Source organism: Papio anubis, chromosome 2 (genome assembly GCF_008728515.1).
Source record: "Papio anubis isolate 15944 chromosome 2, Panubis1.0, whole genome shotgun sequence".
NCBI classification, from domain to species: Eukaryota; Metazoa; Chordata; class Mammalia; order Primates; family Cercopithecidae; genus Papio; species Papio anubis.
The window spans coordinates 60,526,707-60,553,774 of record NC_044977.1 but is presented as its reverse complement, the minus strand read 5'-3'; the positions used below and the strand labels follow the sequence as shown (position 1 = coordinate 60,553,774).

Below are 27,068 nucleotides of genomic sequence, written 5' to 3'. Positions count from 1 at the left end.
GACAGACAGATCATGCAGGAGCAGGTATTTCCAAATTCAAGTACTAACAGAAGTCTGGGGATTAATCATGCCAGCTTTTTTCTTTTTTAATGTTTGATATGGGGGTCAAGGTTAAGCTTTTCTATGCAGTCTCTTTGTTCTTTCTTACTCTTAGCCTATTTTGTCCTCTGCTCTGTGGCTGTAACTCCATGACTGCCCAGGACCATCTGGTAGTACCTTCCTGCTCCTTTGCTTCTAATAATCATATTTATAACAGGAACAAGTACCTAGGAAGCACTTATCCCAGTACCTGGGAAGCACTTGTCCAAGTACCTAGGAAGCACGTATCCAAGTACTTTGTGCTAAGCACTTTATTTTTGCATTGTCTCATATCTCCCCACAACCCCATAAGGGAGGTATTATTATTTCCATTTTACCTTAGAGGACATTGCTTGCCTCAAGTTGGCACAGTTACGTATGTGGTGGTACAGGGATATGATCCCAGACAATCTTATCCCAAGGCTCTCTACCCACGGTGCTAAACTGCCTTTTAAAGACAGTGATGCCGGACACAGTTGCTTACCCCTATAATCCCGGCATTTTGGGATGCTGAGACAAGTGGATTGCTTGAGCCGTGGAGTTCAAGACCAGCCTGGGCAACATGGAAAAACCCCATCTCTACAAAAAAATACAAAAAACTAGCTGGGCATGGTGGCATGTGCCTGTAGTCCCAGATACTCAGAAGGCTGAGGTGGGAGGATCACTTGAGCCTAGGAGGTAGAAGCTGTAGTGAGCCATGATTGCACCACTGCCCTCAAGCCTGGATGACAGAGGGAGAGTCTGTCTCAAAAAAATAAAAATAAAAATAAAACACAGTGACTGGAGAGATTAAAGGGTCATCCTTCCCATGTCATTTAAAGGTAAATAAATAAAATCTTATTTGGCAAAGGTGTAGAGCAGAGAAAAATTGTGGACTTTGAAAAAGCAACAAATGGCTCTTCCCCACAGGCACCAAAGTAAATGTAGGTGAACCTTTTATCAGTGCCACCTGACAAGGAAAGCCTTCTCTCTTCTCCCCTGCTAGTCTGTTAGTGGTTTCACTTTTCCCCTAAGCGTTGATTCACAGCTTCTGGCATTACCCTGTTGAGGTCCAAGCTGACACGCTGGAAAAGACTTGCTCTGATCAGTCTTCCATTCCCCTTGGCAAAGAAAACAAGGGGTTTGTCAAATATGGCCCAGACCCAAGGGTGGGAGAGCAATCCTATCCGACCTTCAATTACTCTGAACTGGAATCGCCTTCTTCCCTGACAACTGTGACTAATTCCAAAGGCCTAACCAGCCTGCTCGTAATGATGACTTTGGGGTCAATTACTTTGGGGACAGATTAGAATCTGATCTGAAGCTGAAAAATTCCGCCCCCTTGGTACTAATCCCTTGAACTTTCCAATCCTAAATAGGGCAAGTTTCAGGAAAGAGCATTTCTCATTTTACAGCCTACCTGAATACTGTCTGTAACGATTTTGCTTAATCAAAAAATTAATTAAACTCTTGCTCTAATGGTCTAAACACAAGAGTCAGAGGAAGGAAGTTCTGGCCACCTGCCAAAGCTCCATCTGAGGCTCTCGGAGTTAATAATTTCCATGGTGTTTTAAGCATTTGAAACAACAAAGGCTAGCTTTCACTAATAGCACAACTGACTCTGGAAAACCTATAAAAATGAGGCCTGCTCTAGGGTGGTTTGTATCCAGAGAATTAAGTTTTAACAAATAAAATTAAATCAACAGTCAATAAATTAAAATTTTGCTATTCTCTGATATTAATCTGCACACTTAGCCATAAGTGCTCAAGTTAATGAAAATGGGCTGTCCATGGCTCTGCTGAGATTACCCATCGCTGTTAAATGGTTTTTGGTGGGGACGGCGTGGGGATAGAGGAGAGGAGTCTCGTAAGGCATTTCTAGGCAAGATGAGGTCCCTGGGCAAGCCACGGCCCTTTTTCACATTTATACATTTCTTACTAGTTATTACTTACTTCATCAGTCATTCTTCAGATATAAATACATACAAATTTTTTTTTTTTTTTGCTCTGTGTCAGCTTTTCATAATCCAGGCTGCAAATGCAAACTGGCACCCCACAGATGAAACAGACCTGCAGAAGCAATTTATTAGGTCTTCACAGTGTTTGCTTTTTTAAAATCTTAGTTGGTTGCCAACATTAAAAACTCAGAAGACTTCACACGAAAATGCAAACATCCAGCCAGTCCTGGAAACTGGATAACTGAGCAACTCCCGGCTGACATTTCTGCAGGGCAGCCATGGACGAGAACAGAGCAGTGGCAGCACGCTTACAACAGGCCTCACTCACGCCCAGCCTGCTTCACCTGTTGACACATCTTGCCTGGCTCTGCACTTCCTTTGTTCCTCCATAACCAGCCTGCAGGTTAACTCCCTTATGAGAAATACTGATAATGGAATGTTAATATTTGTTGGAAGGAAGGAGGGCAGGAGGGAGACAGAAATGCCAAATATTTAAAAAAGAAAACATAAGCCCACACTAATCCCTTTCATAAAATTCCTGAAGTTTCAGAACAGAAAGCACTATGTTTACGGTGTTTTTTTCAAGATATTCCTGAAGTCATCTATGGATTTTACCACATGCAAAAATTCTGTTTGCAGCTTGAATACTGAGGACAAAAATGTGATCTATTTTGAAAAGGTGATTAGCAAGAGAATTAAAATACTAGATTCTCATGGATGAAATTTCAGTCATTATTTTTTATCAACAGAATTCTCAGTAAAGACAGTCCCTGAAAAATAGAATTTACCAATGCACTACTTTGAAGCCACCACCCCCACCACACCCCTGCCCCAACTAACTTTTATTTATTTATTTATTTTGAGACAGAGTTTCGCTCTTGTCACCTAGGCTGGAGTGCAATGGCGTGATCTCGGCTCGCTGCAACCTCCGCCTCCTGAGTTCAATTGATTCTCCTGCCTCAGCCTCCGAGTAGCTGGGATTATAGGCATCCACCACCAAGCCCAGCTAATTTTTATATTTTTAGTAGAGACGGGGTTTCACCATGTTGGCCAGGTTGGTCATGAACTCCTGACCTCAGCTGATCCACCCACCTCGGCCTCCCAAAGTGCTGGGATTACAGGCATGAGCCACCGTGCCTGGCCCCAACGAACTCTTACTAAAATAAATGGTAGCTTCCATTTCTTTTTTTCCTCAAGGGTCATATGGACAATTGAGATGCTCTGTTCAAAAAAAGGTAGAAGGTGGGGGTGAAAAGAAAATGTCCATATTGACACAGAGCTGTACTCCGTTTTAAGCTGTAGGTTGAACCATGTAGTTTGAGGCATCTATGCAGCCCATTTTCCATGAAGAAAAGGTCCCTCTTGATTACCACCCCTATTTCCCCCAGCCCCTACCTTCTTCTAGTCATGTTTACAGCTTTTAAAAAACAGAGATACACCTTGCTTCTCACTCAACTGTCACGTACAATCCAAAAATAAAGACCATCCAGGATTCAGGACTAAAGCAGACTTGAGAACAAACCTCAAATTCCTTCCATGTTTCAATGGGGCAAGCAACGAGAATTAGAAACCAACTCTAGATATAAGAGTTCCTAAAACAACAACAATAAAAAACAGTTTTTTAATACTGCAACTGGAACTGGCACATTGACCAAATGGTCTGCTCTGCTCCAAGTGTTTATTTAAAGCAGAAATAGCTCACAAGCGATTAATAAACAGAATGGAGGACAGTAGAATGTGGAAGTCATGTTGGATCACATGTGGTTTAAAACGTGTTTTGAAACAAGCAGGCACAAACTTTCTCATAATTTAAGAGAAAACCTTAGCAATATATGAAGACCTTCAGGAAAAAAAAAATAATAATCCTAGGAAAGTGCCTTCTTTTAGTGCATCTAGTGATTTATTTAGTGGCTTCAAGAACTGCTCCAGTTTCCACTGTGTTAAGCTCTCTCTGTGTTAAGCAACACTGCCCCTCTTGAAGTTGACTGATGAAGAAATCTATATCCCAGATCAGATTTTTTACTTTTGATGGAAGTGGTCTCCATTAGAAGCATATGTCCTGAAGGTCTTACATCTTGGAGAAGAAAGAAGGTGCCTCAAGGCTTAAGGCTGCAAAGGATCAACTGGGCTGTAATGCTGGCTGCAAATGCCAGTGGAGATTGAATTAAGCTACTGGTTTTGTTAGGATAGTTATTATTTTGCTAGTGCTGTGGTACAATGTACAAAGTTCCTTAAGTTTTGAGTAATCTGCCTTTCCCCTTACGCCTCTATTTTTCTGTGTGCAATTTTACAGAAAGTGAGGCTTTTCAGGACTACATCTATGGCATTCAAACTGAACTTTTCACAGTCCCATTTTGTTGGTCTGCTCATATGTCATTATCCAACATTATAAACTGTAGTGACTATAGCTAGCCATAGTTTAGGGTACTCTTTAGTTGGTAACCCAGACATGTAGTTCTTAAATAAATGGCTTGTTAGGATGTCATTTTATTTTATTTATTTTTAGAGACAGGGTCTTTCTCTGTTGCCCAGGCTGGTGTAAATGGGCACAATCATAGTTTACTGCAGCCTTGAGCTCCTAGGCACAAGCAAACCTCCCACCTCAGCCTCTCAGGTAGCTGGGATTACAGGTACACACTGCCATGCCCAACTAATTTTGATTTTTCATTTTTTGTAAAGATAGGGTCTCGCTTTGTTGCTATATTACTCCATGTTCACACTGTTATGAAGGAATACCTGAGACTGGGTAATTTATAAAGAAAAGAGGTTTAATTGACTCACAGTTCCACATGGCTGGGGAAACTTACAATCATAGTGGAAGGCACCTCTTCACAGGGTGGCAGGAGAGTGAGTGCTGAGCAATGGGGGAAAAGCCCCTTATAAAACCATCAGAACTTGTGAGAACTAACTCACTATCACAAGAACAGCATGGGGGTTACTGCCCCCATGATTCAATTACTCCCACCAGGTCCCTTGCACAACACCTGGGGATTATGGGAACTACAATTCAAGATGAGATTTGGGTGGGGACGCAGTCAAACCATATCAGTTGACCAGGCTGGTCTCAAGTTCCTGGCCTCAAATGATCCGTTCGCCTCAACTTCCCAAAGCACTGGGATTATAGATATCAGCCACTGTCCCCAACTTAGGAATTCATTTTAAATGCCTTCCAGTATTGTGCTGCTGCTAAAAATGCAATTCTAAAAAGTATACCCAAAACACCAAAAATATTTATGCAATATAACATTAATTAACAAGAGAAGAATTCAAAATACACACACTAAAAATATAACAATGTAAAAAATATATGCAGGTGGGAGGTAACAAGTAAAAACAAACTGTACTGGAGTAGGACGACTTTAAAAATAAAATCTCTTATTTCCTACATTAGTTATTTGCTACAAATGTTTTTTTTCCCCCCTGCCCCGGGATTAATCATCAGTAGGTGGAAGTTTGTAGAAAAACATTTAATATCCACAAAATGAACCACAAATGTGGCTAAACATGCCAGCTACATGACTTTTTTTTTCTCTCTGAGACAAAGTCTTGTTCTGTTATCCAGGCTGGAATGCAATGGCGTGATCTCGGCTCACTGCAACCTCTGCCTCTCAAGTTCAAGCGATTCTTCTGGCTCAGTCCTGAGTACTGGGACTACAGGCACATGCCACCACTCCTGGCAAATTTTTTTTTTTTTTTTTTTTTTTTGTATTTTTAGTAGAAATAGGGTTTTGGCATGTTGGCCAGGCTAATCTCGAACTCCTGACCTTGAGTGATCTACCCACCTTGGCCTCCCAAAGTGCTGGGGTTACAGGCATGAGCCACTGAGCCTGGCCTACACAATTGCTTTTCAAGTGAAATGTTTTAACATGTTAAGAGGCAAAGCACAAAAGTAGTAAATGTGTTGGTTAAACACTTTTGAATATTATTTGATTTAAACATTTCTTTTGAATGGCATGCAAGAAATGGCTTAGGGGTTCTCAGGACTGAGGAATCAGGATGGGAACTTTGATAAGAGGGACCTTAGGTCAAAATCCATTGTTCTAAAACAAGGTGCTTTCCTGGCATGGGAAGCAAATGCTGGGTTTTACAAGACCACCAACCGGGGCAGTGCCTTTGACTTGGCATTTATCTATTGTGGCAACAAGCAGCAAGGTCATGATAGGGTTCCTGGTGGAATAGCCTTGCTATTTGGAATAAAAATTCCCACAAATTACCTATATATCAAAGTTATCCATTAGCTAATAAACATGGAAGTCTTCTAGCAAATAAAACATGCATATCACAAAATCCTTTCTTTAAAAGAAAATGCAAAGAAGAGAAAGAGAAAAGAAGCTGATGAGAGTGAAGCCTGATTTAGCAGATAAGTTTATTCGACATAGTGCATGATTCAAAGCATCTGATATTCCATAGCCAACAAGGTTTCCTATTCCCTATTACAAAATACCAGATACCCTGAATATAGCTAATTCAAGGTCCTCATTCCTTTTACCCTATACCTAGAATTAAACAGGTTTCCCCATTTAGCACACATTTCACATTCACTGAAGGCTTTGGGGAGAGGGGCAAACAGAGCTTATGACTGCCCCTCTGAACCAAAGGCACTTAATGTTAAAAGATAAAGCACAGTAGAGTCACCCCACAGACATTCCTGTGTGTTCAATGGCTGAACTTCAGCATACCATCACTGGCCCATGTGGGATTCATCATAACGATGTAAAAGACACTGATTTCCTTGGAAAAACAAAGTGCAGTATGAATATAAAGGAGTCACCACCATCCCTTTTCTGAAAATAATACATAAGAGAACTCTTACTTTACATGATTAGTATCACTCAAGGTTCACACATGGAAAAAATAGCTAAAAAATAATCTATCATAAATTCTCACTATGAAGTCACAATAGAATCTGATATCCTCTTTAGAACTGATGAGTTGGAGAGAAACCCAGAGGTCATGCTGTCCATCCCCTCATTTGATAGGGGACGGAACTTGAGGCCCAGGAAGGTCAAGTGTCAGACCTGGGGTCTAACCCCTGTGGCAGAGCCTGTGTAGGATGCGGGCCTCCTGAAGCCTAGGTCAGGGTTCCCTCCACTCCCCTTCTGCTTTAAAAACTCTCAAAAGTAAAATATGGCGATGATCTTCAAAGATGCACCACACAATAAAGCACATGCACTGACCCAGGTCAGCGATTTGGTCTCACAAGGCGGTTCCTTTGGCCGTTGGGCAGGTATGTAACCCACCTCAGGGTGGGAATTCTTTGCATGAGATCGTTCAGAGTTCTGAGGGAAGCCCAGTGTAGGTCAGACACGACTCCTTCTTGGATTGGGAAAATTCTTCTCGGTTGTCAGTCCATGGTGGGCAGGCGGTCGGCCGCACAGCGGAATCCCAGATTCGAAGCAGAGCTATCAGGTGTGTTCTGGCTACGAGCAGCACAGCGATACCTGTAACAATAGGACTGTGCAGAGAGAAAACGCAAGGTAAGTGCTACTGGGACTCTCGGCTGAGGGCTCTAACCTGTCAGATGCATGTTGCACAAAAGCACCAGCTGCAGACAGTGCTTCCCCACAACCCTGGCTGTATGGATACTTCACATGTATGCTTTAAAAAGGGCAGCACATTCAAGAATTAACCACATATTTTCCAACGTCCTTTACCTTGTAAACGTAACACAGATATAGTACAAAGATGTTCCACATTAGATAGAACAGCAAAAAAGAAAAACGTGAAAACCAGTGATTGCCTAAGTTTGGGCACATCCATATAACAGAAAAGCAAGCAGCCATTGAAAGTCATGTTTTTATATAATATTTAATGACACAGGACTTTTTCATGACAAAATGTAAAATGAGGCCAGGTACACTGGCTCACACCTGTAATCTCAACATTTTGGGAGGCTGAAATGGGAGGACTGCTTGAGGCCAGGAGCTCAAGGCCAGCCTGGGCAACACAGCAAGACCCCATCTCTACAAAAAATTAGCTGAGCATGGTGGTGTGCACCTGTAGTCCCAGCTTCTTGAGAGGTTGAAGTAGGAAGATCTCTTGAGTCCAGGTGTTTGAGGCTGCAGTGCACCATCACTGAGCCACTGTGCTAAAGTGTGGGTGACAGAGCAAGATCTTGTCTCAAAAAAAAAAAAGTTAAATGAAAAAGTCAGAATATAAAGCTGTATATGTGGTATGACCTCAGTGTAGATAACTAATATGCCAAGAAGAAAAGACTGGAAGGTTCTGAATGCACCACAGTGTGCACAGCAGTTATCCCTCAAGCAACCTGAGTTTCATACTTCCCATATGAAACCTATGCAGTATTCCTATACAATAAGAATTAATATATATTAATTTTTTAAATTAAACTAAATAATAAGTGATAGATGGCCACTGAAAAAATATTAAGAATAACACTAAGATATCATTTAATATCTAAATAATATTTATGATATCATTTACTATCTAAATCATATTTATGATCTCATTTAATACAGTAGATTGGCAAAAAATTAAACAATAAGCCTAGGAACATCAAATGTAGGAAAGGCTGTGGGACAACATTGCTTTTTAAAAATGTGTTGCTTTGGGAGTTTAAATCATAGTAACTAATAAAGCTATACAATGTTGTGTGCAGTTTGTTTTACATCTGTGTTATTAAATAAGAGCCGGGCACAAGTATACACATGCACACCAACACAGACCTTCAGCACCTAGTACACACCAGACATGGGGCTAGGCATCTTCATCTGTTACGTCATTTGATTGTAACAGCCCAGAGAAACTCAATGACTTACCCAAGATTGCACAGTTATTAAAGAAAGCAGAATTCCAGCTCAGATCTAACTGTGGTGTGCTTGCTTTCCTGGCAAGATTCTACACTCCAGAGGGAAGGTTATCACAACTCATGTCTTCTTTCCCACTGCCCAATACACAAGCCCTGCATGCACTTGTACACTTGCACAAACATAAGACAGCCTAACGCACATATCCCTGCCTACCTAGCAGGTATTCAGTGATTAACCACAGATTACTTCAAAAGCCTCCACATGCCAAAAATCACCACGCATGAAACTCTTGTGCCCTAGGATTGTTCTCCGATCCAAAATAACGGAGAATAAAAATAAACTAGTCATCCTGTGTGCCATGAGCATACACTATGAGTTGGCCCAGTACAGCTCAAGTCTCCGCAAGCTGGTTAAAGAAGTTTCCCAAAGAAACGTGTGGAATAACTTTAGAATCTGTGCAGAAGCGATAATTTGGAGTCGGGGGAAGTCAGCATGCAAAAGGTTTTTTTATTTTTTAATTATTCTCCTTTCTCTCAGAAGAATAAAATGCTGCTTATCTTTATGAAAAGTATCTCTAACGTTGACACAGAAATCCTCTGGAGCACTTCTACTGTAAAAAGAAAGACACAGTGCTTTGTCTTCCATAGATACTGAAATGATAGCAACCAATTTTCTAATTTGCCTTGTGGTCAGTGAAGAATATGACATTAGCAATTCTCAGGTAGACAGAGGGACGATGAATTTAAAATGTGCTTGAAATAATTGATAAATTGATGGCATCTCCTACTATATGTGATGCGCATGCAACAGAAGCTCTCAAATGACTAGAGGTGACCATGCAGGAAGACATAGCAAAAGCCTCATCCCATGCAGGGCCTACTCATTGGGCTGCTGTGAAACAACAGTGCTTTGGTATTTCCAGAACCAAGTTCCTGTGGATAATCCAGGGCCCCATGCAACCAAGCATGTGTGGCCAATTCCACACCGCAGCAAAGATCAGGTTCAGGGGGAGCTACACAGACGACATGACATTCTTGTCCCATAAATGTACACACATGACCAAAAACAATCAAGTGTTTCCTGATTGCTCACTCATTACACCCACAGAAAAGATCAGAGTAGAATTATGTTCCTGTCTTGCTGGAGATCTCAGACTGGTTGAAGAAACAGACTATACATCAGACAGCTACAAAGCATGTAGGGGTAAACAATTCTGAGGTAATTAGTAATTCAGGTGAAGGAGTTGTCCCTTGTAGAATGCCACAGATTTTAGGAAAGGCTTTTTTAGAAGGCAAAAATTGATGTGGATGAGATTTCCATGATCTTGGCAGTGGTCCTCAGACCTCAGCATACATAAGAACGGCCAATACAGCTTGCTTAAATCCATGTTCCTATGCCACCCATCCAGAAACTCTGATTCAGGAAGTCTAGTATGGGGCTCAAGAACCTATTTCTAACAAGTTTCTAGGTGCTGCTGATGCTACAGGCCCATGGGCCACACTTTGAGTAACACTGGTTTATAGGATTTAGAAGGGCAAGTTGAGAGGATAGCAAGGCCACAGCCTGATAATATCAGAGCATGGTTTAATTATTCATTGAATATATAAGAGTTTACAATATGCCAGATGCTATTTTAGGTATGGCGGATACAATCAGAACAAGACAAACAAGATACCTGTTATCAGGGAGCTGACATTCAACAGGGAATTGTCAGACAATAAATCAACCAATACATTCAAGCTGTTTTCCAGGAGTAGTCACCTCTGCAGGAAGGAAAATAGGGAAAGAGGACTGAGAGTGACTGGGTAGCTACTTTAGATAGGGTCGTGGTCGGGAAAGGCCCCTCTAAGATCACATGTGGGCTGAGTTGCTCAAAGATCTGGAGCATGAGAATTCCAGGCAAGAGCAATGACTGTCTTTGGGGTAACTGGCTTCCTCACTAAAACAACAAAGGTATTAGCCAGCTTCTAAGTAGGTCTTAGAAACCTTGTGTTCAACTGCAGGAAGATGGTAATACCCCTGCCAGCATCTGAATGTGGATATACAATTGCTGCATAAATGGGAAAGTTAAGAAAGCTCTCTGGTGATAGGGCATAGGACTTAGGTTTTTGTTGAACGGCATATTTCTACCTGTCACTTATCTCTTAAATTATATCAGAAACTATTTTAAAATAAGATGATGTTCATATGCCACAAAACCTAGCATATAACAACTCAAATGAACTGGTGGGACCTGCCCAAAGCACTGTGTTGAGGATTCTACAGCTGTGACACAGGACAGTAGAAAAGAGATATATAAGAGATTATTCCCAGGGCTGTATCTGAAGACCCTGGAATATACAGAATAATTCCATTCTTGAAAGACAAAAATTAAGTTTGCTGGAATACTATCAATTGTTTTCTTTAGGAAACATAATGATTTCATTTTCGTTTTGATCTTTATTATATATTTTCTAATTTGTATGCTATGAAAATGTTTTCTTTGTATAATAAAAAGTTTAAAATCAGTGCTTCTCCCTTCCCCACCACCAAAAGTTTTTTATTAGATCACAGCAATCCCTGACACTGTCCATTAGCCAAAATGACAATAAAAAATTAAACCCTAAAAAGCAAGACTCACTACAAAAGTTAGTATTGAGAGGTCAGAGCCATCAGTTGAGAAAACAGTCAATTCACACATCATTCCATTTCAAATGCACTCATTCACTCAGCAAACATTTATTAATCGTTCAAAGCATATAATTAAAGAGGTAAATGGCCTCATTATAAATGTCCTCATTGCTCTTTCTTTTTTTCCAACTTTATTTTTAGCACCAAAAGTGGTTCTTAAGGATGTGAGGTCTAGGTGGCTGAAAAATGGGTCATTCTATTAATTAAGAACAGGGCAAGTGGGAAGGACCTGTTTTAGTCCTATTTCATCAAGATGGCTAATTACTGTGTGAAATTGATCTCCATGTCTGTGCTAAGAATGTGATCCTGGACTTGGGAACAATCTATTTAAGATAATGACTTACCAGCCTTGGGGCTTCAAAGTCAAGTGGAACAGCAATATGGTTTTTATGAGAGGAAGACTTTTAGGGACAAAGGGCATTTTAAAGATAATTGTAGCTCATGTTAAACAAAATCATTATTGAGAACTCCACAACAGAAGAGATGTCTCAATTTCCCATCCATTGCACTTGCCACTGACACTAGACCAACTCCTTTCGCTCTTCATCTTGACAGGAAGGTGAGGATTTCCTCAATGTTGTAGGCTGAGCTAAAGACCCAGAGGGATTAATCTAACAACATCAACAACAACGAGTATTTCTTGAGTACTTACTATGTGAACTATTCAAAGAACTTCTTATGTATTAAGTCACTTGATCCTTTCAACAATCCTATGAGATAGGCATTATTAGTATCTGCACTGTATACTTGAGGAAAAATTGAGGCACACAGATGTTAATAGTGTGCCTAAGGTTACATGGTTTATAAATGGTGGATCCAAGGTTCCAGCCTATTCAATCTGATTACAAAGTCTGCACCCTTAACCAGATGACATGTTGCCTCATAGTTTTTCTTTCTGTGCCCCTATCTCCTTCTTGAAGCTATACTTTGGATAGATTTTCAAAAAATTATGAATGATCATCAGAATTAACTTTAGCCAGGCAGGCCGGGTATGGTGGCTCACGTCTATAATCTCAGCACTTTAGGAGGCCAAGGCGGGAGGATCACTTGAGGTCAGGGGTTCAAGATCAGCCTGGCCAGTTTGGTAAAACCCCATCTCTACACAAAAAGTAGCCGTGCGTGGTGGCACACACCTGTAATCCCGGCTCTCAGGAAGCTGAGGCAGGAGAAATGCTTGAAATTGGGGGGCGGACGTTGCAGTGAGCCAAGATCATGTCATTGCACTCTAGCCTGGGTGACAGAGTGAGAGTCTGTCTCAAAAAAAAGAATTTACTTTAGCCAGACAAACTCGTGTTGGCCCATGATCAAAAATAAGTTATCATCTAAGCAAGAAAATGTTTTTAAAAATGAATTATAACATTATTCTTTCTATTGATTTTTTTTCCTTTTATTGATTTTCACCTATGCCATAAACATTGTTTTTGCCTGTCTAGTTGGGAGTTTATTAGTCAGTTCCTTCTTCAAAAAAGAAGAGGGGAAATAATCTAATTACAATAAAGATGATGCTGATAGGAGCAACTAACTTTTACTGAGCCTTTACCACAAGCTAAGCACTGTACCAAGAACTTATATATGTTGGTTCATTTACCAGAACCTTATAATGGGTATAATGGGTATAATTATAGCATCTTCACCAGAACCTTATAATGGGTATAATTATAGCATGTTACAAATGTGAAAACTGAGGCTTGGAAAGATTAAGTAATTTCCCCAAGGTCACATACCTGGCAAGAAACAGATATAGAACTCCAATCCAGATGTAATTCCCTAATCCACATCCCAATAATTTAGTAAAAGCTGTCACTCTTAATCTACTGGAAAGGCTAAGCACTCTGAAAATAATTCACAATCAACACTGTGCTATTTTCCTGACCTTACAGATATAATCAGACTGATGTTAAAGACCAACCTAATAAACAATTCACTTGACCAAGATCCTGGAAGTGCCATTTTTCTATGGAAAATCCTGTGGATCCCACTCAGTTTTGTCACTCTGCTATTCTCCTCTTCTAAAATGTTATCCCCATCATATGGAACCTAACTAAATTAAAACAAATCCTTCAGGTAAGCTAAGAAAAGATAAAAATGCATAATATAAACTTTAAATTAATACTAAAATTATAAAACAAAGAGTTACAGCTAATAAGTATTAAGGAGAGAAAATGGGGTGATAAAAAGTATGCAATCAAAAGGAAGACAAACAGAGAACAAGAACAGGTGAGACAGAGAAAAAAAAATCAAGATGGCACATTTCAACCCAACCATATCAAAAACCACGTTAAATATAAATAGTCTAAACACCCAAAGAAAGGCAGAGATTATGCCAATAAATACAATAAATCAAATGAAATGGACAAATTCCTTAAAAGATACAAACTACCAGAATGTACCCAAGAAGAAGCAGATAAGCTGTATAGTCCCACGTCTATTTTAAAAATTAGGCCTATAGTAAAAGAAAAAAAATCGGCATACTGGCTCATATGTATAGTCCCAGCCACTAGGGAGGCTGAGGCAGGACAATTGCTTGAGTTCAGAAATTCGATCCTGTTTTCTAAATTAATTAATAGTTAAAACTCTCGGCCCAAATGCATTCACCAAGGAATCCTATCAAACATTTCAAGAATAACACTAATTCTACACAAACTCTTGCAAAAAATGTAAAATAAGTTAATATTTAACTCAATCTATGAAGACAGCAATACCCTGAAACCAAAATCAGACAAAGATATTACAAGAAAACACAGAATAAACTAGATGCAAAACTACTCACTCATAATTTTTGCAGATCAAATCCAAAATGTATAAAAAAGATAATACATCATGACTAAGTGGAATGATACATATCCCAGGAATGCAAGGATAGCTTAATATTTGAAAATCAATGTAATTCACCATATGAACAGATAAAAAAAGCAAAATCATGTGTCTGTTGGCATATGAATGTCTTCTTTTGAGAAATGTCTGTTCATATCCTTTGCCCACTTTTTGATGGGGTTGTTTGTTTTTTTCTTGTAAATTTGTTTGAGTTCTTTATAGGTTCTGGATATTAGCCCTTTGTCAGATGAGTAGATTGCAAAAATTTTCTCCCATTCTGTAGGTTGCCTGTTCACTCTGATGGTAGTTTCTTTTGCTGTGCAGAAACTCTTTAGTTTAATGAGATCCCATTTGTCAATTTTGGCTTTTGCTGCCGTTGCTTTTGGTGTTTTAGACATTTTGGTGTTTTAGACATGTTTTAGACACATGAAAAAATGCTCATCATCACTGGCCATCAGCGAAATGCAAATCAAAACCACAATGAGATGCCATCTCACACCAGTTAGAATGGCGATCATTAAAAAGTCAGGAAACAACAGGTGCTGGAGAGGATGTGGAGAAATAGGAATACTTTTACACTGTTGGTGGGATTGTAAACTAGTTCAACCATTATGGAAAACAGTATGGCGATTCCTCAAGGATCTAGAACTAGATGTACCATACGACCCAGCCATCCCATTACTGGGTATATACCCAAAGGATTATAAATCATGCTGCTATAAAGACACATGCACACGTATGTTTATTGTGGCACTATTCACAATAGCAAAGACTTGGAATCAACCCAAATGTCCATCAGTGACAGACTGGATTAAGAAAATGTGGCACATATACACCATGCAATACTATGCAGCCATAAAAAAGGATGAGTTTGTGTCCTTTGTAGGGACATGGATGCAGCTGGAAACCATCATTCTTAGCAAACTATCACAAGAACAGAAAACCAAACACCACATGTTTTCACTCATAGGTGGGAACTGAACAATGAGATCACTTGGACTCGGGAAGGGGAACATCACACACCGGGGCCTATCATGGGGAGGGGGGAGGGGGGAGGGATGGCATTGGGAGTTATACCTGATGTAAATGACGAGTTGATGGGTGCTGACGAGTTGATGGGTGCAGCACACCAACATGGCACAAGTATACATATGTAACAAACCTGCACATTATGCACATGTACCCTAGAACTTAAAATATAATAATAAAAAATAAAGAAAGAAAGAAAGAAAAAAAAAAGAAAAAGCAAAATCATATTATCATCTCAATAGATGCAGAAAAAGCACCCAGCAAAATCTACATCCATTGCTGATTAAAAAAAAAACTCACAAAAAATTAGCAATGGAAAAAAACTTTCTCAAGCTGTAACGGGCGTCTATGAAAAAGCTATTGCTAACACATATCTGATTTTGAAAAACTGAATGTTTATTCCCTAAGATCAAGAATGAGGTATGAATGTCTACTCTTATCATTCCTATTCAACACTATACTGAAAGTTCTAGCCAATGACATACAGCAAGAAAAAGTTATAAAAGGCATCTAGATTAGAAAGGAAGAACTGTCAACATTCACAGATCATATGATCACCTATGTAGAAAATATAATACAATCTACAAAAACATTACTAGGACTAATAAATGAGTTTTGCAAGGTTGCAAGATACAAGATGAACATACAAAAATCAGTACCATGTAAGCATACTTAATAAAGCATGTAGGAGGTTAAAAGATATTTTTAAAGAATCTACTGGGAAGCTTATAAAAATGTAGATGACAAGTAAGCTAAAAATTATAAACATGAAAGTAGATACATTCCTATGCATGGAATTAGGATAGTTAATGTTCTTTACTTGCTTAAAATGTTTTTTACAAGCTTCTGTTACCCCATTTATTCTTGAAGAAAAATCTTCTGGTCCTCAATTACTTAGAAAGTAAATGGATTCTCAATTTAGAAAAGTGCCATATGTCAGAGACATAACTGGTGACAATTAGGATTTTGAGACACTACTGTACAAAGAGAGATTCACCTGTTTTCCATGGAAGCCTGCTTCCCTGGCAAGAAGATCCAGGTACATTTGTAGCAACAACTTCAAATAGAGAAACAATCTGGGATTAAAGACTCTGATGTATATGTGAACATATAAATATATTGGGAAGACCTGGGACAACGCTTTTAATTTAAAATTAAAACTAGAATTTTAGGCCAGGCGCAGTGAATCCCAACATTTTGGGAAGCAAAGGCAGGAAGAATTTTCTGAGCCCAAATGTTCAAGACCAGCCTAGGCAACACGGCAAGACCCCATCTCTACAAAAAATTTAAAAATTAGCCAGGTTACTTGGGAGGCTGAGATGGGAGGATCACTTGAGCCTAGGAGGTCGAGGCTGCAGTGAGCTGTGATTGTGCTACTGCACCTCAGTCTGGATGAAGAGTGAGACCCTGTCACCAAAAAAAAAAAAAAAAAAAGATTTTATGAAGATAAATTGGTCTACATCTTATTATCAGTGTAGGTCTAAAGCATCAATTGAGCTCTGCTTTATGAACTTCTACCTGAATCACTGGATTAAAAATCCTAAGAAATACAGAAGATACACATACATACAAACTCACATATATATATAATCTAGAGAGATTTGCTTTAGGCTAGTGATTCCCAAACTTGGACGTATGTTTTCATCACCTGGAGAGCTTTAAAAAATGCAATGCCCAGCTCACACCGAAGAAAAATCAAATCAGAATGGGGGTGAGTGAGGAACCAGACATCAGTATTTTATATAGATCCCAGATGATTACAATGTGGAATAAAGTTTGAGAACCACTGTTTTAAGACAAAATTCGATAATGCCATCATTATCAAATTAGTAACTTAATTTGGAGCCATTATAGGTGGTTTTAAGTCTCTAACCACCTGGACTGAATAAATTACTAGGGGAAGCTTTGCGGCAATAACAATCTGCAAAATGCCATCTCTGCACAGGGAGAGAAAGCTGGAGTTCAGGAGATGTGAAAAATATATGACTCAAAGAAAAAAGGGAAGGGATGGTATTCTATTTCCAAATTCCTTATAAAGGTTATTTATGAAACACCAAGTCACTCTAACTGATGAAGAAAGCCAGCTCAGACACTAAAATCATAGCCCGAAGAGAAGAAACACTCTGGGAATGATGCTCATTTCACAAGGCACACTTTGTACCCAGAACACAGGATGCTTCCATTTCAGTATATCACAATCTGCCCTCCATATATAACTCTCACCTGAATCTCAACAAAAAATCCAGAAATGTACAGGATTCTCAAATAAATTAAGGATGTGCTTTCAGACTCACATGCTGGAAAAGGTATATACACTCACCCCGATGCAGTTCACGAGACAACAAAGGTCTCTCAAAGGGGCAAGATTCAATAGATGAAATGTGGTTGACAATACGTCATTCACAACCTCTGCTACTTGTGTTACTTTTCTCCGTGCTTGTAACCAAATTTGAGATGACTATCCTCCTTTTTTTCTGGTTTCAGTGGGGTTAGGTATGCATTTGCAGAAGTGAATGAGACATTTGGGGCTATCATTTACAATGGATCCATAAAACTGCTATCAGAACAAGAACGACAAAATAGTTTATTGACATGACTTACCCTATGGCACATGTAGGATCCACCTTTCTTCACCCGGTCTTTCCCAGAAGGGGGACCTTTCTACGGATGAAGAAAAAAGGCTGTGTTAGACCAGAAGGCAAAGCTGCCCCTTACACAGTGGGAGAGAATCCACTTTGATCCAACCGGCTCTCTCATGGTTGTCTAAACTCTCCACATGTGTTTCCACCCCTAGGCTTTGTATCTGTATTCACGGGCCCTCCCAAATGCCCACCTCCCTAAATCCTACCCATCTTCTAAGGTCCACCTGAAGTTCCCACTCTTTGGTGAAGTCTTCGTGACTACAGGAAGCAATCCTGCCTCTAAGTCCCTACAGCATTTCTTGCCTGGATGACTAATAAGCTGCTTGGCCGCACCTCTTACCATGTCATGCTAATAAGCAAATTTATCCTGTGTTATAATTAGTTTATTAATCTACACTGGCAAGCGTCTTTGAATTACATGTTTGTTTTTGTTTTTTTTTTTTTTGAAACAAAAATTTTTTTGAGACAGGGTCTCCCTCTGTCACCCAGGCTGGAGTGCAGTGGCATGATCACAGCTCACTACAGCCTTGACCACCTGGGCTCAAGCAATCCTCCCTCCTCAGCCTCCCAAGTAGCTAGAACCACAGGCATGAACCACCACGCCCAGCTAATTTTTAAAAATTATTATTTGTAGAGACAGGGTCTCGCCCTATTGCCCAGGCTGGTCTTGAACTACCGGGCTCAAGTGACCCTCCTACCTCAGCCTCCCAAAGTGCTGGGATTACAGGCATGCAACACCATGCCAGGCCAGAATTATATGTTTTATAATCCCACTGTGTAACACTTAATAAACACTTTGCTGATTGAATGAAAGAGTTTGTTTGTTAGCTTTAACAAAAAATTTAGGTGTGGTTTATTAAGATATAATTAATATACAGTAAAATTCATCCTTTTTAAGTGCACAGTTCCAATGAGTTTTGACAAACATATATAGTCATGTAACCGCTACCACAATCAAGATATAGAACATGGTTTATCTTGAAGAAAGAAAAAGACACACATGCATACTATGAACCAGGCACAGTTTGAACACTTTACAAATATTAACTCAGGTATTCTCCATCCGATCTTGGAGGTAGGTTAAGTTACCAGCAAAATAAGTGGCACAACCAGGAAGCCCTGCTCCAGACTCCAAGCTCGGAGGCACTCCACTGTGCACCCACTTAGAGACAAGAAGTATAGGAAATTAGGCAGTGCTTAAAAGGAGGCAAGAAAGAGCAATGTCTACCACTGTAATAAGAATTGAGATCTACACAGAGCCAGTACAATGGCAAGACCTTTTTCTAGGAAGGGCTTCAGATAAAAGTTCAAAGGAAATGAAAATCCTAAGGCATCAGTTGCCAAGATAAAAGCCTCAATATCAGGTAAGCCGTACACCGCATCTGAAAGGTACCAATAAATAGGCTCTAATAAGTCAGAACGATATCAGGGGAGTCTGTGGGGAGAGGGATTTATCTCCTTTTTTTTGTTCAAAAAGACAATCACACACCCGTCTACTATTTGCTCCGAAAACGCAAGAAGCTGGGACAACCCCGCTCACATCTTAGTTTTTCCTTTTCCTGTGAATCAAAAGGGTCCTTAGTTAACTGGCAGAAGTTAAAAGAACCACGCTTTCTTGAAGCATAGCTAATGTACTTTCTTGCAAATGTAAACCATGTCGGCAGAAGTGCACATTATCTTCTAAGCACTTCCAGGTACAGATGCTCCTTAGCATGGGATTAGGTCCTGTCCTGATAAATCCATCATAAATTGAAAATACTATTTATTAAGTCGAAAATGCATTTAATACTCCTAACCTACCCAATATCACAGCTTAGCCTAGCGTACCTTAAACATGTTCAGAACACTTACGTTAGTCTGTAGCTGGGCAAATCATCTAACAACACAAAGCCTATTTTATAATAAAGTGTTGACTATATCATGTAAATTACTGAATACTGAACTGAAAGTGGAAAACAGAGTGGTTGTATGGATACTTAAACCACAGTTTCTACCGAAGGCATATCACTTTCACACAATTGTAAACTCAAAAAAAATCTTCAGTCAAACCATTGTAAGGAGGGGACTGTTGTGCTTAGAAACTATCACAGACGAAGCCATTGGCTAGTCCTCCTTCATCTGCAGGGCTACAATATTTCCAAGGCCTTAAATGCTTAATGTTATATTAATAAACTTTTATTAATTATAAACAGACACACTGCAAACGTGAAAAGCTACATGTCAAAATAATGGCTGGCAGCAGTTTTCTTCCCAGGAATATCTAGAATCTGACAAACATTCTGAGTCAGTTTTATTACTCTATAAAAGTAAGACAATTACCGAGAATTCACCGCGGCATCAATGAAAGCATTTAAAACTGTGGAACTCTCCCATGTAACGGCCACACTCTCCTACACTGTTTCTTGCTTAACAGTTCTTACATTACACTGCTTTAGGTGGTTCTGTGCATGCTCTGTTACAATGTATCAAATTGTGATTCAAGTCTTTCACAGTATCTGCTAGCATGCAATTTAGACTCTTCAAGTAGATCTAGGAACAAGGAGGAGCTGATTTGCCAATGGGAAGGCATGGGAACAAAATAGTTCCCTTTCATCATCAACTTCAATGAACTAAGTCTGCAATCAATAACTACGACACTTACCACAGTGACGTGAGTACTAATGACAGTCATCCCAGACTGACACAACTGTAGCCCCTAACACAGTCCTCAATTTAGGTGACTGCTCAGCTGCTTCTTATAAATAAAACTATTTTTGCTAGCAAACAACATGATAATTAACTAAAACTGTTTGAAATGCTTGCCACTTTGCCAAAAAACAGAAAAATTACTAGGAGGGTGTAGTGGGTTGAAAAATATTCCCAAAATTAATGTTCATTCACAGCCCTAGCATCTGACCTGATTCAGAAATAGGAACTTTGCAGATTGTAAATTTTGTAATTAATATAAGATCATATTGGATTAGGGCAGGCCCTAAATCCAATGACTGGTGTCCTTGTGAGATGAGGAGAGTATGCACAGAGGAACACAGAGAAGTCTATATGGTGATGGAGGCAGGAACTGGAGTGAGGCAGCTACAAGCCAAGGAATGCGAAGGATTCCTGGAAGCCACCAGGAAGGATCTTCCCTTAGAGATTCCAGATGGTGTGTGGCCCAGCTGGCACCTTGATTTCAGACTGCTAGCCTCCAGAACTGTGAGAGGATAAATTTCTGTTGTTTCAAGACACTAAGTGTGGGAGGCCAAGGCGGGCAGATCACAAGGTCAAGAGGTAGAGACCATCCTGGCCAATATAGTGAAACCCCATCTCTACTAAAAATACAAAAATTAGCTGGTTGTGGTGGCACACACCTATAGTCCAGCTACTCACGAGGCTGAGGCAGGAGAATCACTTGAATCTGTGAGGCAGAGGTTACAGTGAGCCGAGATCGCGCCACTGCACTACAGCTTGGCAACAGAGCGAGACTCCATCTCAAAAAAAAAAAAAAAAAAGACACTAAGTGTGTGGTAGTTTGTTATGCAGCCCTAGCAGACTAATCCGGAGAGTTGGGGAAGACGGGTATCTCCATATCCATTTGTGGAAAAAAACATTAATAAATCAAAATTAACACTCTCTCATGATCAAGTTTATTACTGCAGGCTAAAACAACTTAAGTGGCTACTGGTGGTGGTGTTTAAACACCTCATCTGTTTGCCTGTATACCGCAGCAGGAAGAGCAGCCGCAGGGCCCTACCACCTCCACCTCCTGTACTCAAGAGTCTCAGGGATGCATAAGAAATCACTTGGAATTAACCTAGATATCCATCAACAGTGGACTGGATAAAGAAAATGTGGTACATATACACCATGGAATACTACACAGCCATAAAAAAGAATGAATCATGTCCTTTGCAGCAACCTGAATGGAGCTGGAGGCCATTATTATCCTATGTGAATTAACGCAGGAACAGAAAACCAAATACTGCATGTTCTCACTTATAAATGGGAGCTAAACATTGAGTAGTACACATGGAGACAAAGAAGAGAACAATAGACACTGGGGCCTATTTGAGCAAGGTGGAGGGTGAGAGAAGGATAAGGACTGAAAAACTACATACTGAGTATTATGCTGATTACCTGGGTGACAAAATTATCTGTACACCAAACCCCCTCGGCCCACAATTTACCCATGTAACAAACCTGCACATCCATCCTTTGCACTTAAAATGAAAGTTGGAAAGGAAAAAAAAAGTCTCAGTGGAAAAACACATGGAGCATAGGGATTCTGCCTATAACCAGGCAGGAACCATCGTGAATGCTATCTTCAAAGGTACTATTGCCCGTAACTGCTCTAGTCCCATAGACACCAAAATATTAACACATCTCCAATGCTTGCATGGTTGCAAGAACAGCAAAACACACAAGTTTCTACATATCAGTCCCAATAATCTCAAAAGGCCGAGGTAAAGCTAAAGTTCTCAGGAAAAGAGATGAGGAAGCAACGCTCAGCATTAGTGCAGAGAAGTCTACCCCTGTTTAAAACACCTGGGAAGGCATGTTTAACAATGAGTCAAATCCACCGGAGATGCCACGGAACCACGAATCAGTGAGACTGGCTTGTTTGGAGGAGGAATGGGTCTGTAAGGAAGAGGGGTGGCCACCCTGCTCAGGGCTACCAGGACATCTTTCACAGCACAATGACTGCACTCTGTGTAGTCAGGAGACATTTTCCTTTCCCTCCTTGTCATGCCCAATACATTGACAAGGAAAGCAACAGAAGGGATGGAGAGTGTGACACATTTCCGTCACTCAGCGAACAGTCAAAAGGCACTACTAGCGACCTGGATGGGACTGGAGACTATCATTCCAAGTGAAGTAACTCAGGAATGGAAAACCAAACATCACATGTTCTCACTCATAAGTGGGAGCTAAGCTATGAGGATGCAGAGGCGTAAGAATGACACAATGGACTTTGGGGACTCAGGGGGAAAGGGTGGGAAGGGAGTGAGGGATAAAAGGCAACAAATCGGGTGCAGTGAATACTGCTCAGGTGGGGGTGCACCAAAATCTCACAAATCACCACTAAGGAACTTACCCATGTAACCAAACACCACCTGTTCCCCAATAACCAATAAAAATTTAAAAAGTAAAACAAATAATAAACATGTTATTTGACACAATCCATAGTAATGAAATGCTAAGCACCCATTAAAAAGAATGAGGCACTTCTGTATGTGTACACATTACTCTCACTTTTTTACTATGAAAATAACAGCATCAAGCATTTATTCTGACTTCCTCACACAAACTATGCCTCAGGAAAATAGAAGAGTTATGAGTGAATGTTCTTTATAGAGGAATTCCAGATAATTAATGCAGAAAGAGTAATAGAATATCATTATTTCAAAAATCTTGGCCAAGTGCAATGGCTCACGCCTGTAATCACAGCACTTTAGGAGGCCAATGTGGGAAGATTGCTTGAGCCCAGGAGTTCAAGACCGGCCTAGGCAACATGGTGAAACCCAGGCGTGGTGGGGCACATCTGTAGTCCCAGTTACTCAAAAGGCTGAGGCAGGAGAACCACTTGAACCTGGGAGGCAGAAGTTCTAGTGAGCGGTGACTGCACCACAGCACTGCAACCCACACAACAGGAATGAGAAACCCTGTCTCAGGAAAACAAACAAACAAACAAGCAAACAAAAACAAACCCTCCTAAAGAACTGAATCTAGGCAATGAGTATCAATGGCTGCTAAAATCAGTGAGTGAAAGGCTAATGAAGAACCTTGTAACAGATGGTTCAGACTGACAATGTCTACTTAAATACTGATCAATCTTATTAACAAACATAATCTTATCAGTGTCACAATAAAAGCCATGCATAATATGCCTCCTGATATGATATAAAGAATGTACACAGCCCTATGAAGTATTTTTAATTACTCTTATACATACACACACTCATTCATGCACACATACACACACACACCCCCTACCTAAAGCCTAAATATAATCAAGACTTTAAATCTAAATAAAGATTGTAGAAAATACAGGGAATAGAAGAATATTCTAAAATGATTCCACAAAGATGCAATGAACAAAAGCCAGGTCATGGGAAATTTTTCTAAAAACAGATCATTTGTGGTGATTCCTCAATGATCTAAAACCAGAAATACCATTTGACCCAGCAATCCCATTATTGGATATATACCCAAAAGATTATAAATCATTCTGCTATAAAGACACATGCACACATATGTTTATTGCAGCACTGCTCACAATAGCAAAGACTTGGAACCAACCCAAATGCCCATCAATGATGGACTGGATAAAGAAAATGTGGCACATATACACCATGCAATACTATGCATCCATAAAAAAGGATGAGCTCATGTCCTTTGCAGGGACATGGATGAAGCTGGAAACCACCATTCTCAAGAAACTAACGATAGAACAGAAAACCAAACACCACATGTTCTCACTCATAGGTGGGAGTTGAACAATGAGAACACATGGACACAGGGAGGGGAACATCACACACTGAGGCCTGTTGGGGGTCGGGGACTAGGGGAGGGATAGCATTAGGTGAAATACCTAATGCAGGTGATGGGTTGATGGGTGCAGCAAACCACCATGGTATGTGTATACCTAAGTAAAAAACCTGCACATTCTGTACATGTACCCCAGAACTTAAAGTACAATAAAAAGGAAAAAAAAAAAAAAAGAGATCAGGGCCGGGTGCAGTGGTTCATGCCTATAATCCCAGCACTTTGGGAGGTCAAGGCAGATGAATCACTGGAGGCCAGGAGCTCAAGACCATCCTGGCCAACATGGTGAATGTCTCTAGTAAAAATACAAAAATTAGCTAGTCATGGTGGTACACACCTATAATTCCAGCTACTAGGAAGGGGGAGGCAAGAGAATTACTTGAACCTGGGAGGCAGAGGCTGCAGTGAGCCGAGATTGCACCATGCACTCCAGCCTGGGCGACAGAGCAAGACTCCAATTCAAAAATAAATAAATAAATAAATAAATAAAAATAAGAAGAGATTAGACATGTTTTCAACAAATAAATAACAAGGGAGGAAAAAGAGAAAAGTTATAAATTGAGAGACTTAAAATATTCTCTGGTCGTGGTGGTGGCATGGGGCAATTCTATATGCCTCGTGGCAGTTTTTGTCTTGGATTATCTTTTGAAGGATGTTTGTGTTACCAAGAGTCTTAGAAGATGACAGAAGAAGGCAGGTTTGTTTCCTGGCCAGAACAATAATGTCAAAGGTTGGGTGTGTTTATTATAAACCTCTTTATAAGACTGGAAGTCTCCTAAGCTCAGGATTATCTAGCTGTGACAAAGACCTACTGTGTCATCCTTGTGGGACTTGGGGGACAAGGGGAAGCGATGTGAACATGAAGTTCATGTTGCCTGCTGTGCTGTGACTAGAAAAATCTGTAACTCTGACACAGAAACTTCATGTCTTCTGCCAGCATCCATGATACTATAGTGGCCTAATTCATGAGCTTGCAAACAGGATAAAATTTCAGACTCTTCATAGTCTTGATGAAGACATATCAACAAACAAAACGCATAGTATTACTAGCATATATATTCCAGTTATATACGTGAAAATCTTAACACAGTGTGACCATTATTGCTTTAAACAATCTTATGTTTGGTGTACTCTATATCCAGTTTTCCCCAATGGCAACATCTTCCAAAACTCTGTACTCTATCTCAACCAGGATGTTGACATTGACACAGTCAAGACACAGAACATTTCCATCACAAGGATCCCTGACGTTGCCCTTTTATAGTTACGACCACTTCCTTCCCATCCCCCAACCCCTTCTTAACCCCTGGAAAACACTAACCCCTTCCCACTCCTATAATTTTGTCGTTTCAAGAATGTTATATTAATATAAATGGAATCATACAGTATGTAAACTTTTTGAACTGGCTTTTTTTCCACTCAGCATAATTCTCCAGAGATTCATCCAGGTTGCTTCGCATACCAACAGTCTATCCCTTATTACGGTTGAGTAGTAGTCCATGGTGGGGATGTATCAGTTTGTTTAAATATTCACCCACTGAAGGACATTTCGGCTGTTTCTAGGTTTGTTTGTTTGTTTGTTTGGCTATTACGAATAAAGATGCTATAAACAGTCATGTGTAGGTTTTTGTATGAACATAAATTTTCATCCCTTTGGAATCAGTGCCAAAGAAGGGCATATGGTGGTCGAATGTTTATTTGATTTTTTTTTTTTTTTTTTTTTTTTTGAGACAGAGTCCCTCGCACTGCGCCCAGGATGGAGCGCAGTGGCATAATCTTGGCTCATTCCAAGGGTTGAGCCTTGGGTTCAAGCGATTCTCCTGCCTCAGCCTCCTGAGTAGCTGGGATTACAGGCACATGCCACCAGGCCCAGGTAATTTCTGTATTTTTAGTAGAGACAGGGTTTCACCATGTTAGCCAGGCTGGTCTCGAACTCATGACCTCATGTGATCAGCCTGTCTTTGCCTCCCAAAGTGCTAGGATTACAGGAGTGAGCCACTGCGCCCAGTCAAATGTCTAGGTTTTAAAGAAAACATCAAACTGTTTTCCAGAATGGCTGTACTCTGTCACATAACCACCAGCAATGGATAAATAATCCAGTTTCTCTGTATCCTAGCCAGTCACTACTTTTTAATTTTAGCCATTCTGATAGGTGTATAGTTGTATCTCATTATGGTTTTAATTTGTATTTCTCCAGTGGCTAATGATGTTGAGCATCTTTTCATGTGCTTAGTGCCATCTGTATATCTTCTTCTGTGAAGTGTCTCTTCATGTCTTCTGCACATGTTCTAATTGGATTGTTTGGTTTTTTACTGTTGAGTGTTGAGTTTTTTATATATTGTAAATATACATGGCTTTTGTCAGATATATGGGTTGCGAATATTTTCTCTCACTCTGTAGCTTGTCTTTATATCCTCTTAACAGGATCTTTCACAGCAAAAAAGTTCTAATTTTTATAAAGTCCAGTTTATTTATTTTTCCATATGTGGGTGATCACGCTTTTTGGTGTCAAGTCTATATACACTCTTTGCCTAGCCCTAGATCTCACATTTTCTCCTGTGTTTTTTTCTAAAGGTTTTAGAGTTTTGCAGTTTAAATTTTAACTC

General features: G+C 39.9%; 1 protein-coding gene across 2 annotated transcripts in view; it reads right to left on the bottom strand.

The window, feature by feature from the left end:
• Nucleotides 1-6,362: 6,362 nt before the first annotated feature.
• The window catches only part of SUMF1 (sulfatase modifying factor 1), a 105,354-nt gene continuing 84,648 nt past the window's right edge, over nt 6,363-27,068 (bottom strand). Inside the window, exons 8-9 of one of the 2 annotated variants that reach the window (XM_003894161.4) lie at nt 17,900-17,959; nt 6,363-7,470 (exon numbers count right to left, since the gene is read on the bottom strand). In XM_003894161.4, the coding sequence (XP_003894210.1) occupies nt 7,360-7,470; nt 17,900-17,959 (171 nt within the window). In that variant the 3' untranslated portion in view covers nt 6,363-7,359. The remainder of the gene's footprint in view (nt 7,471-17,899; nt 17,960-27,068) is intronic. The other variant, XM_021933298.2, reaches the window with a different exon arrangement.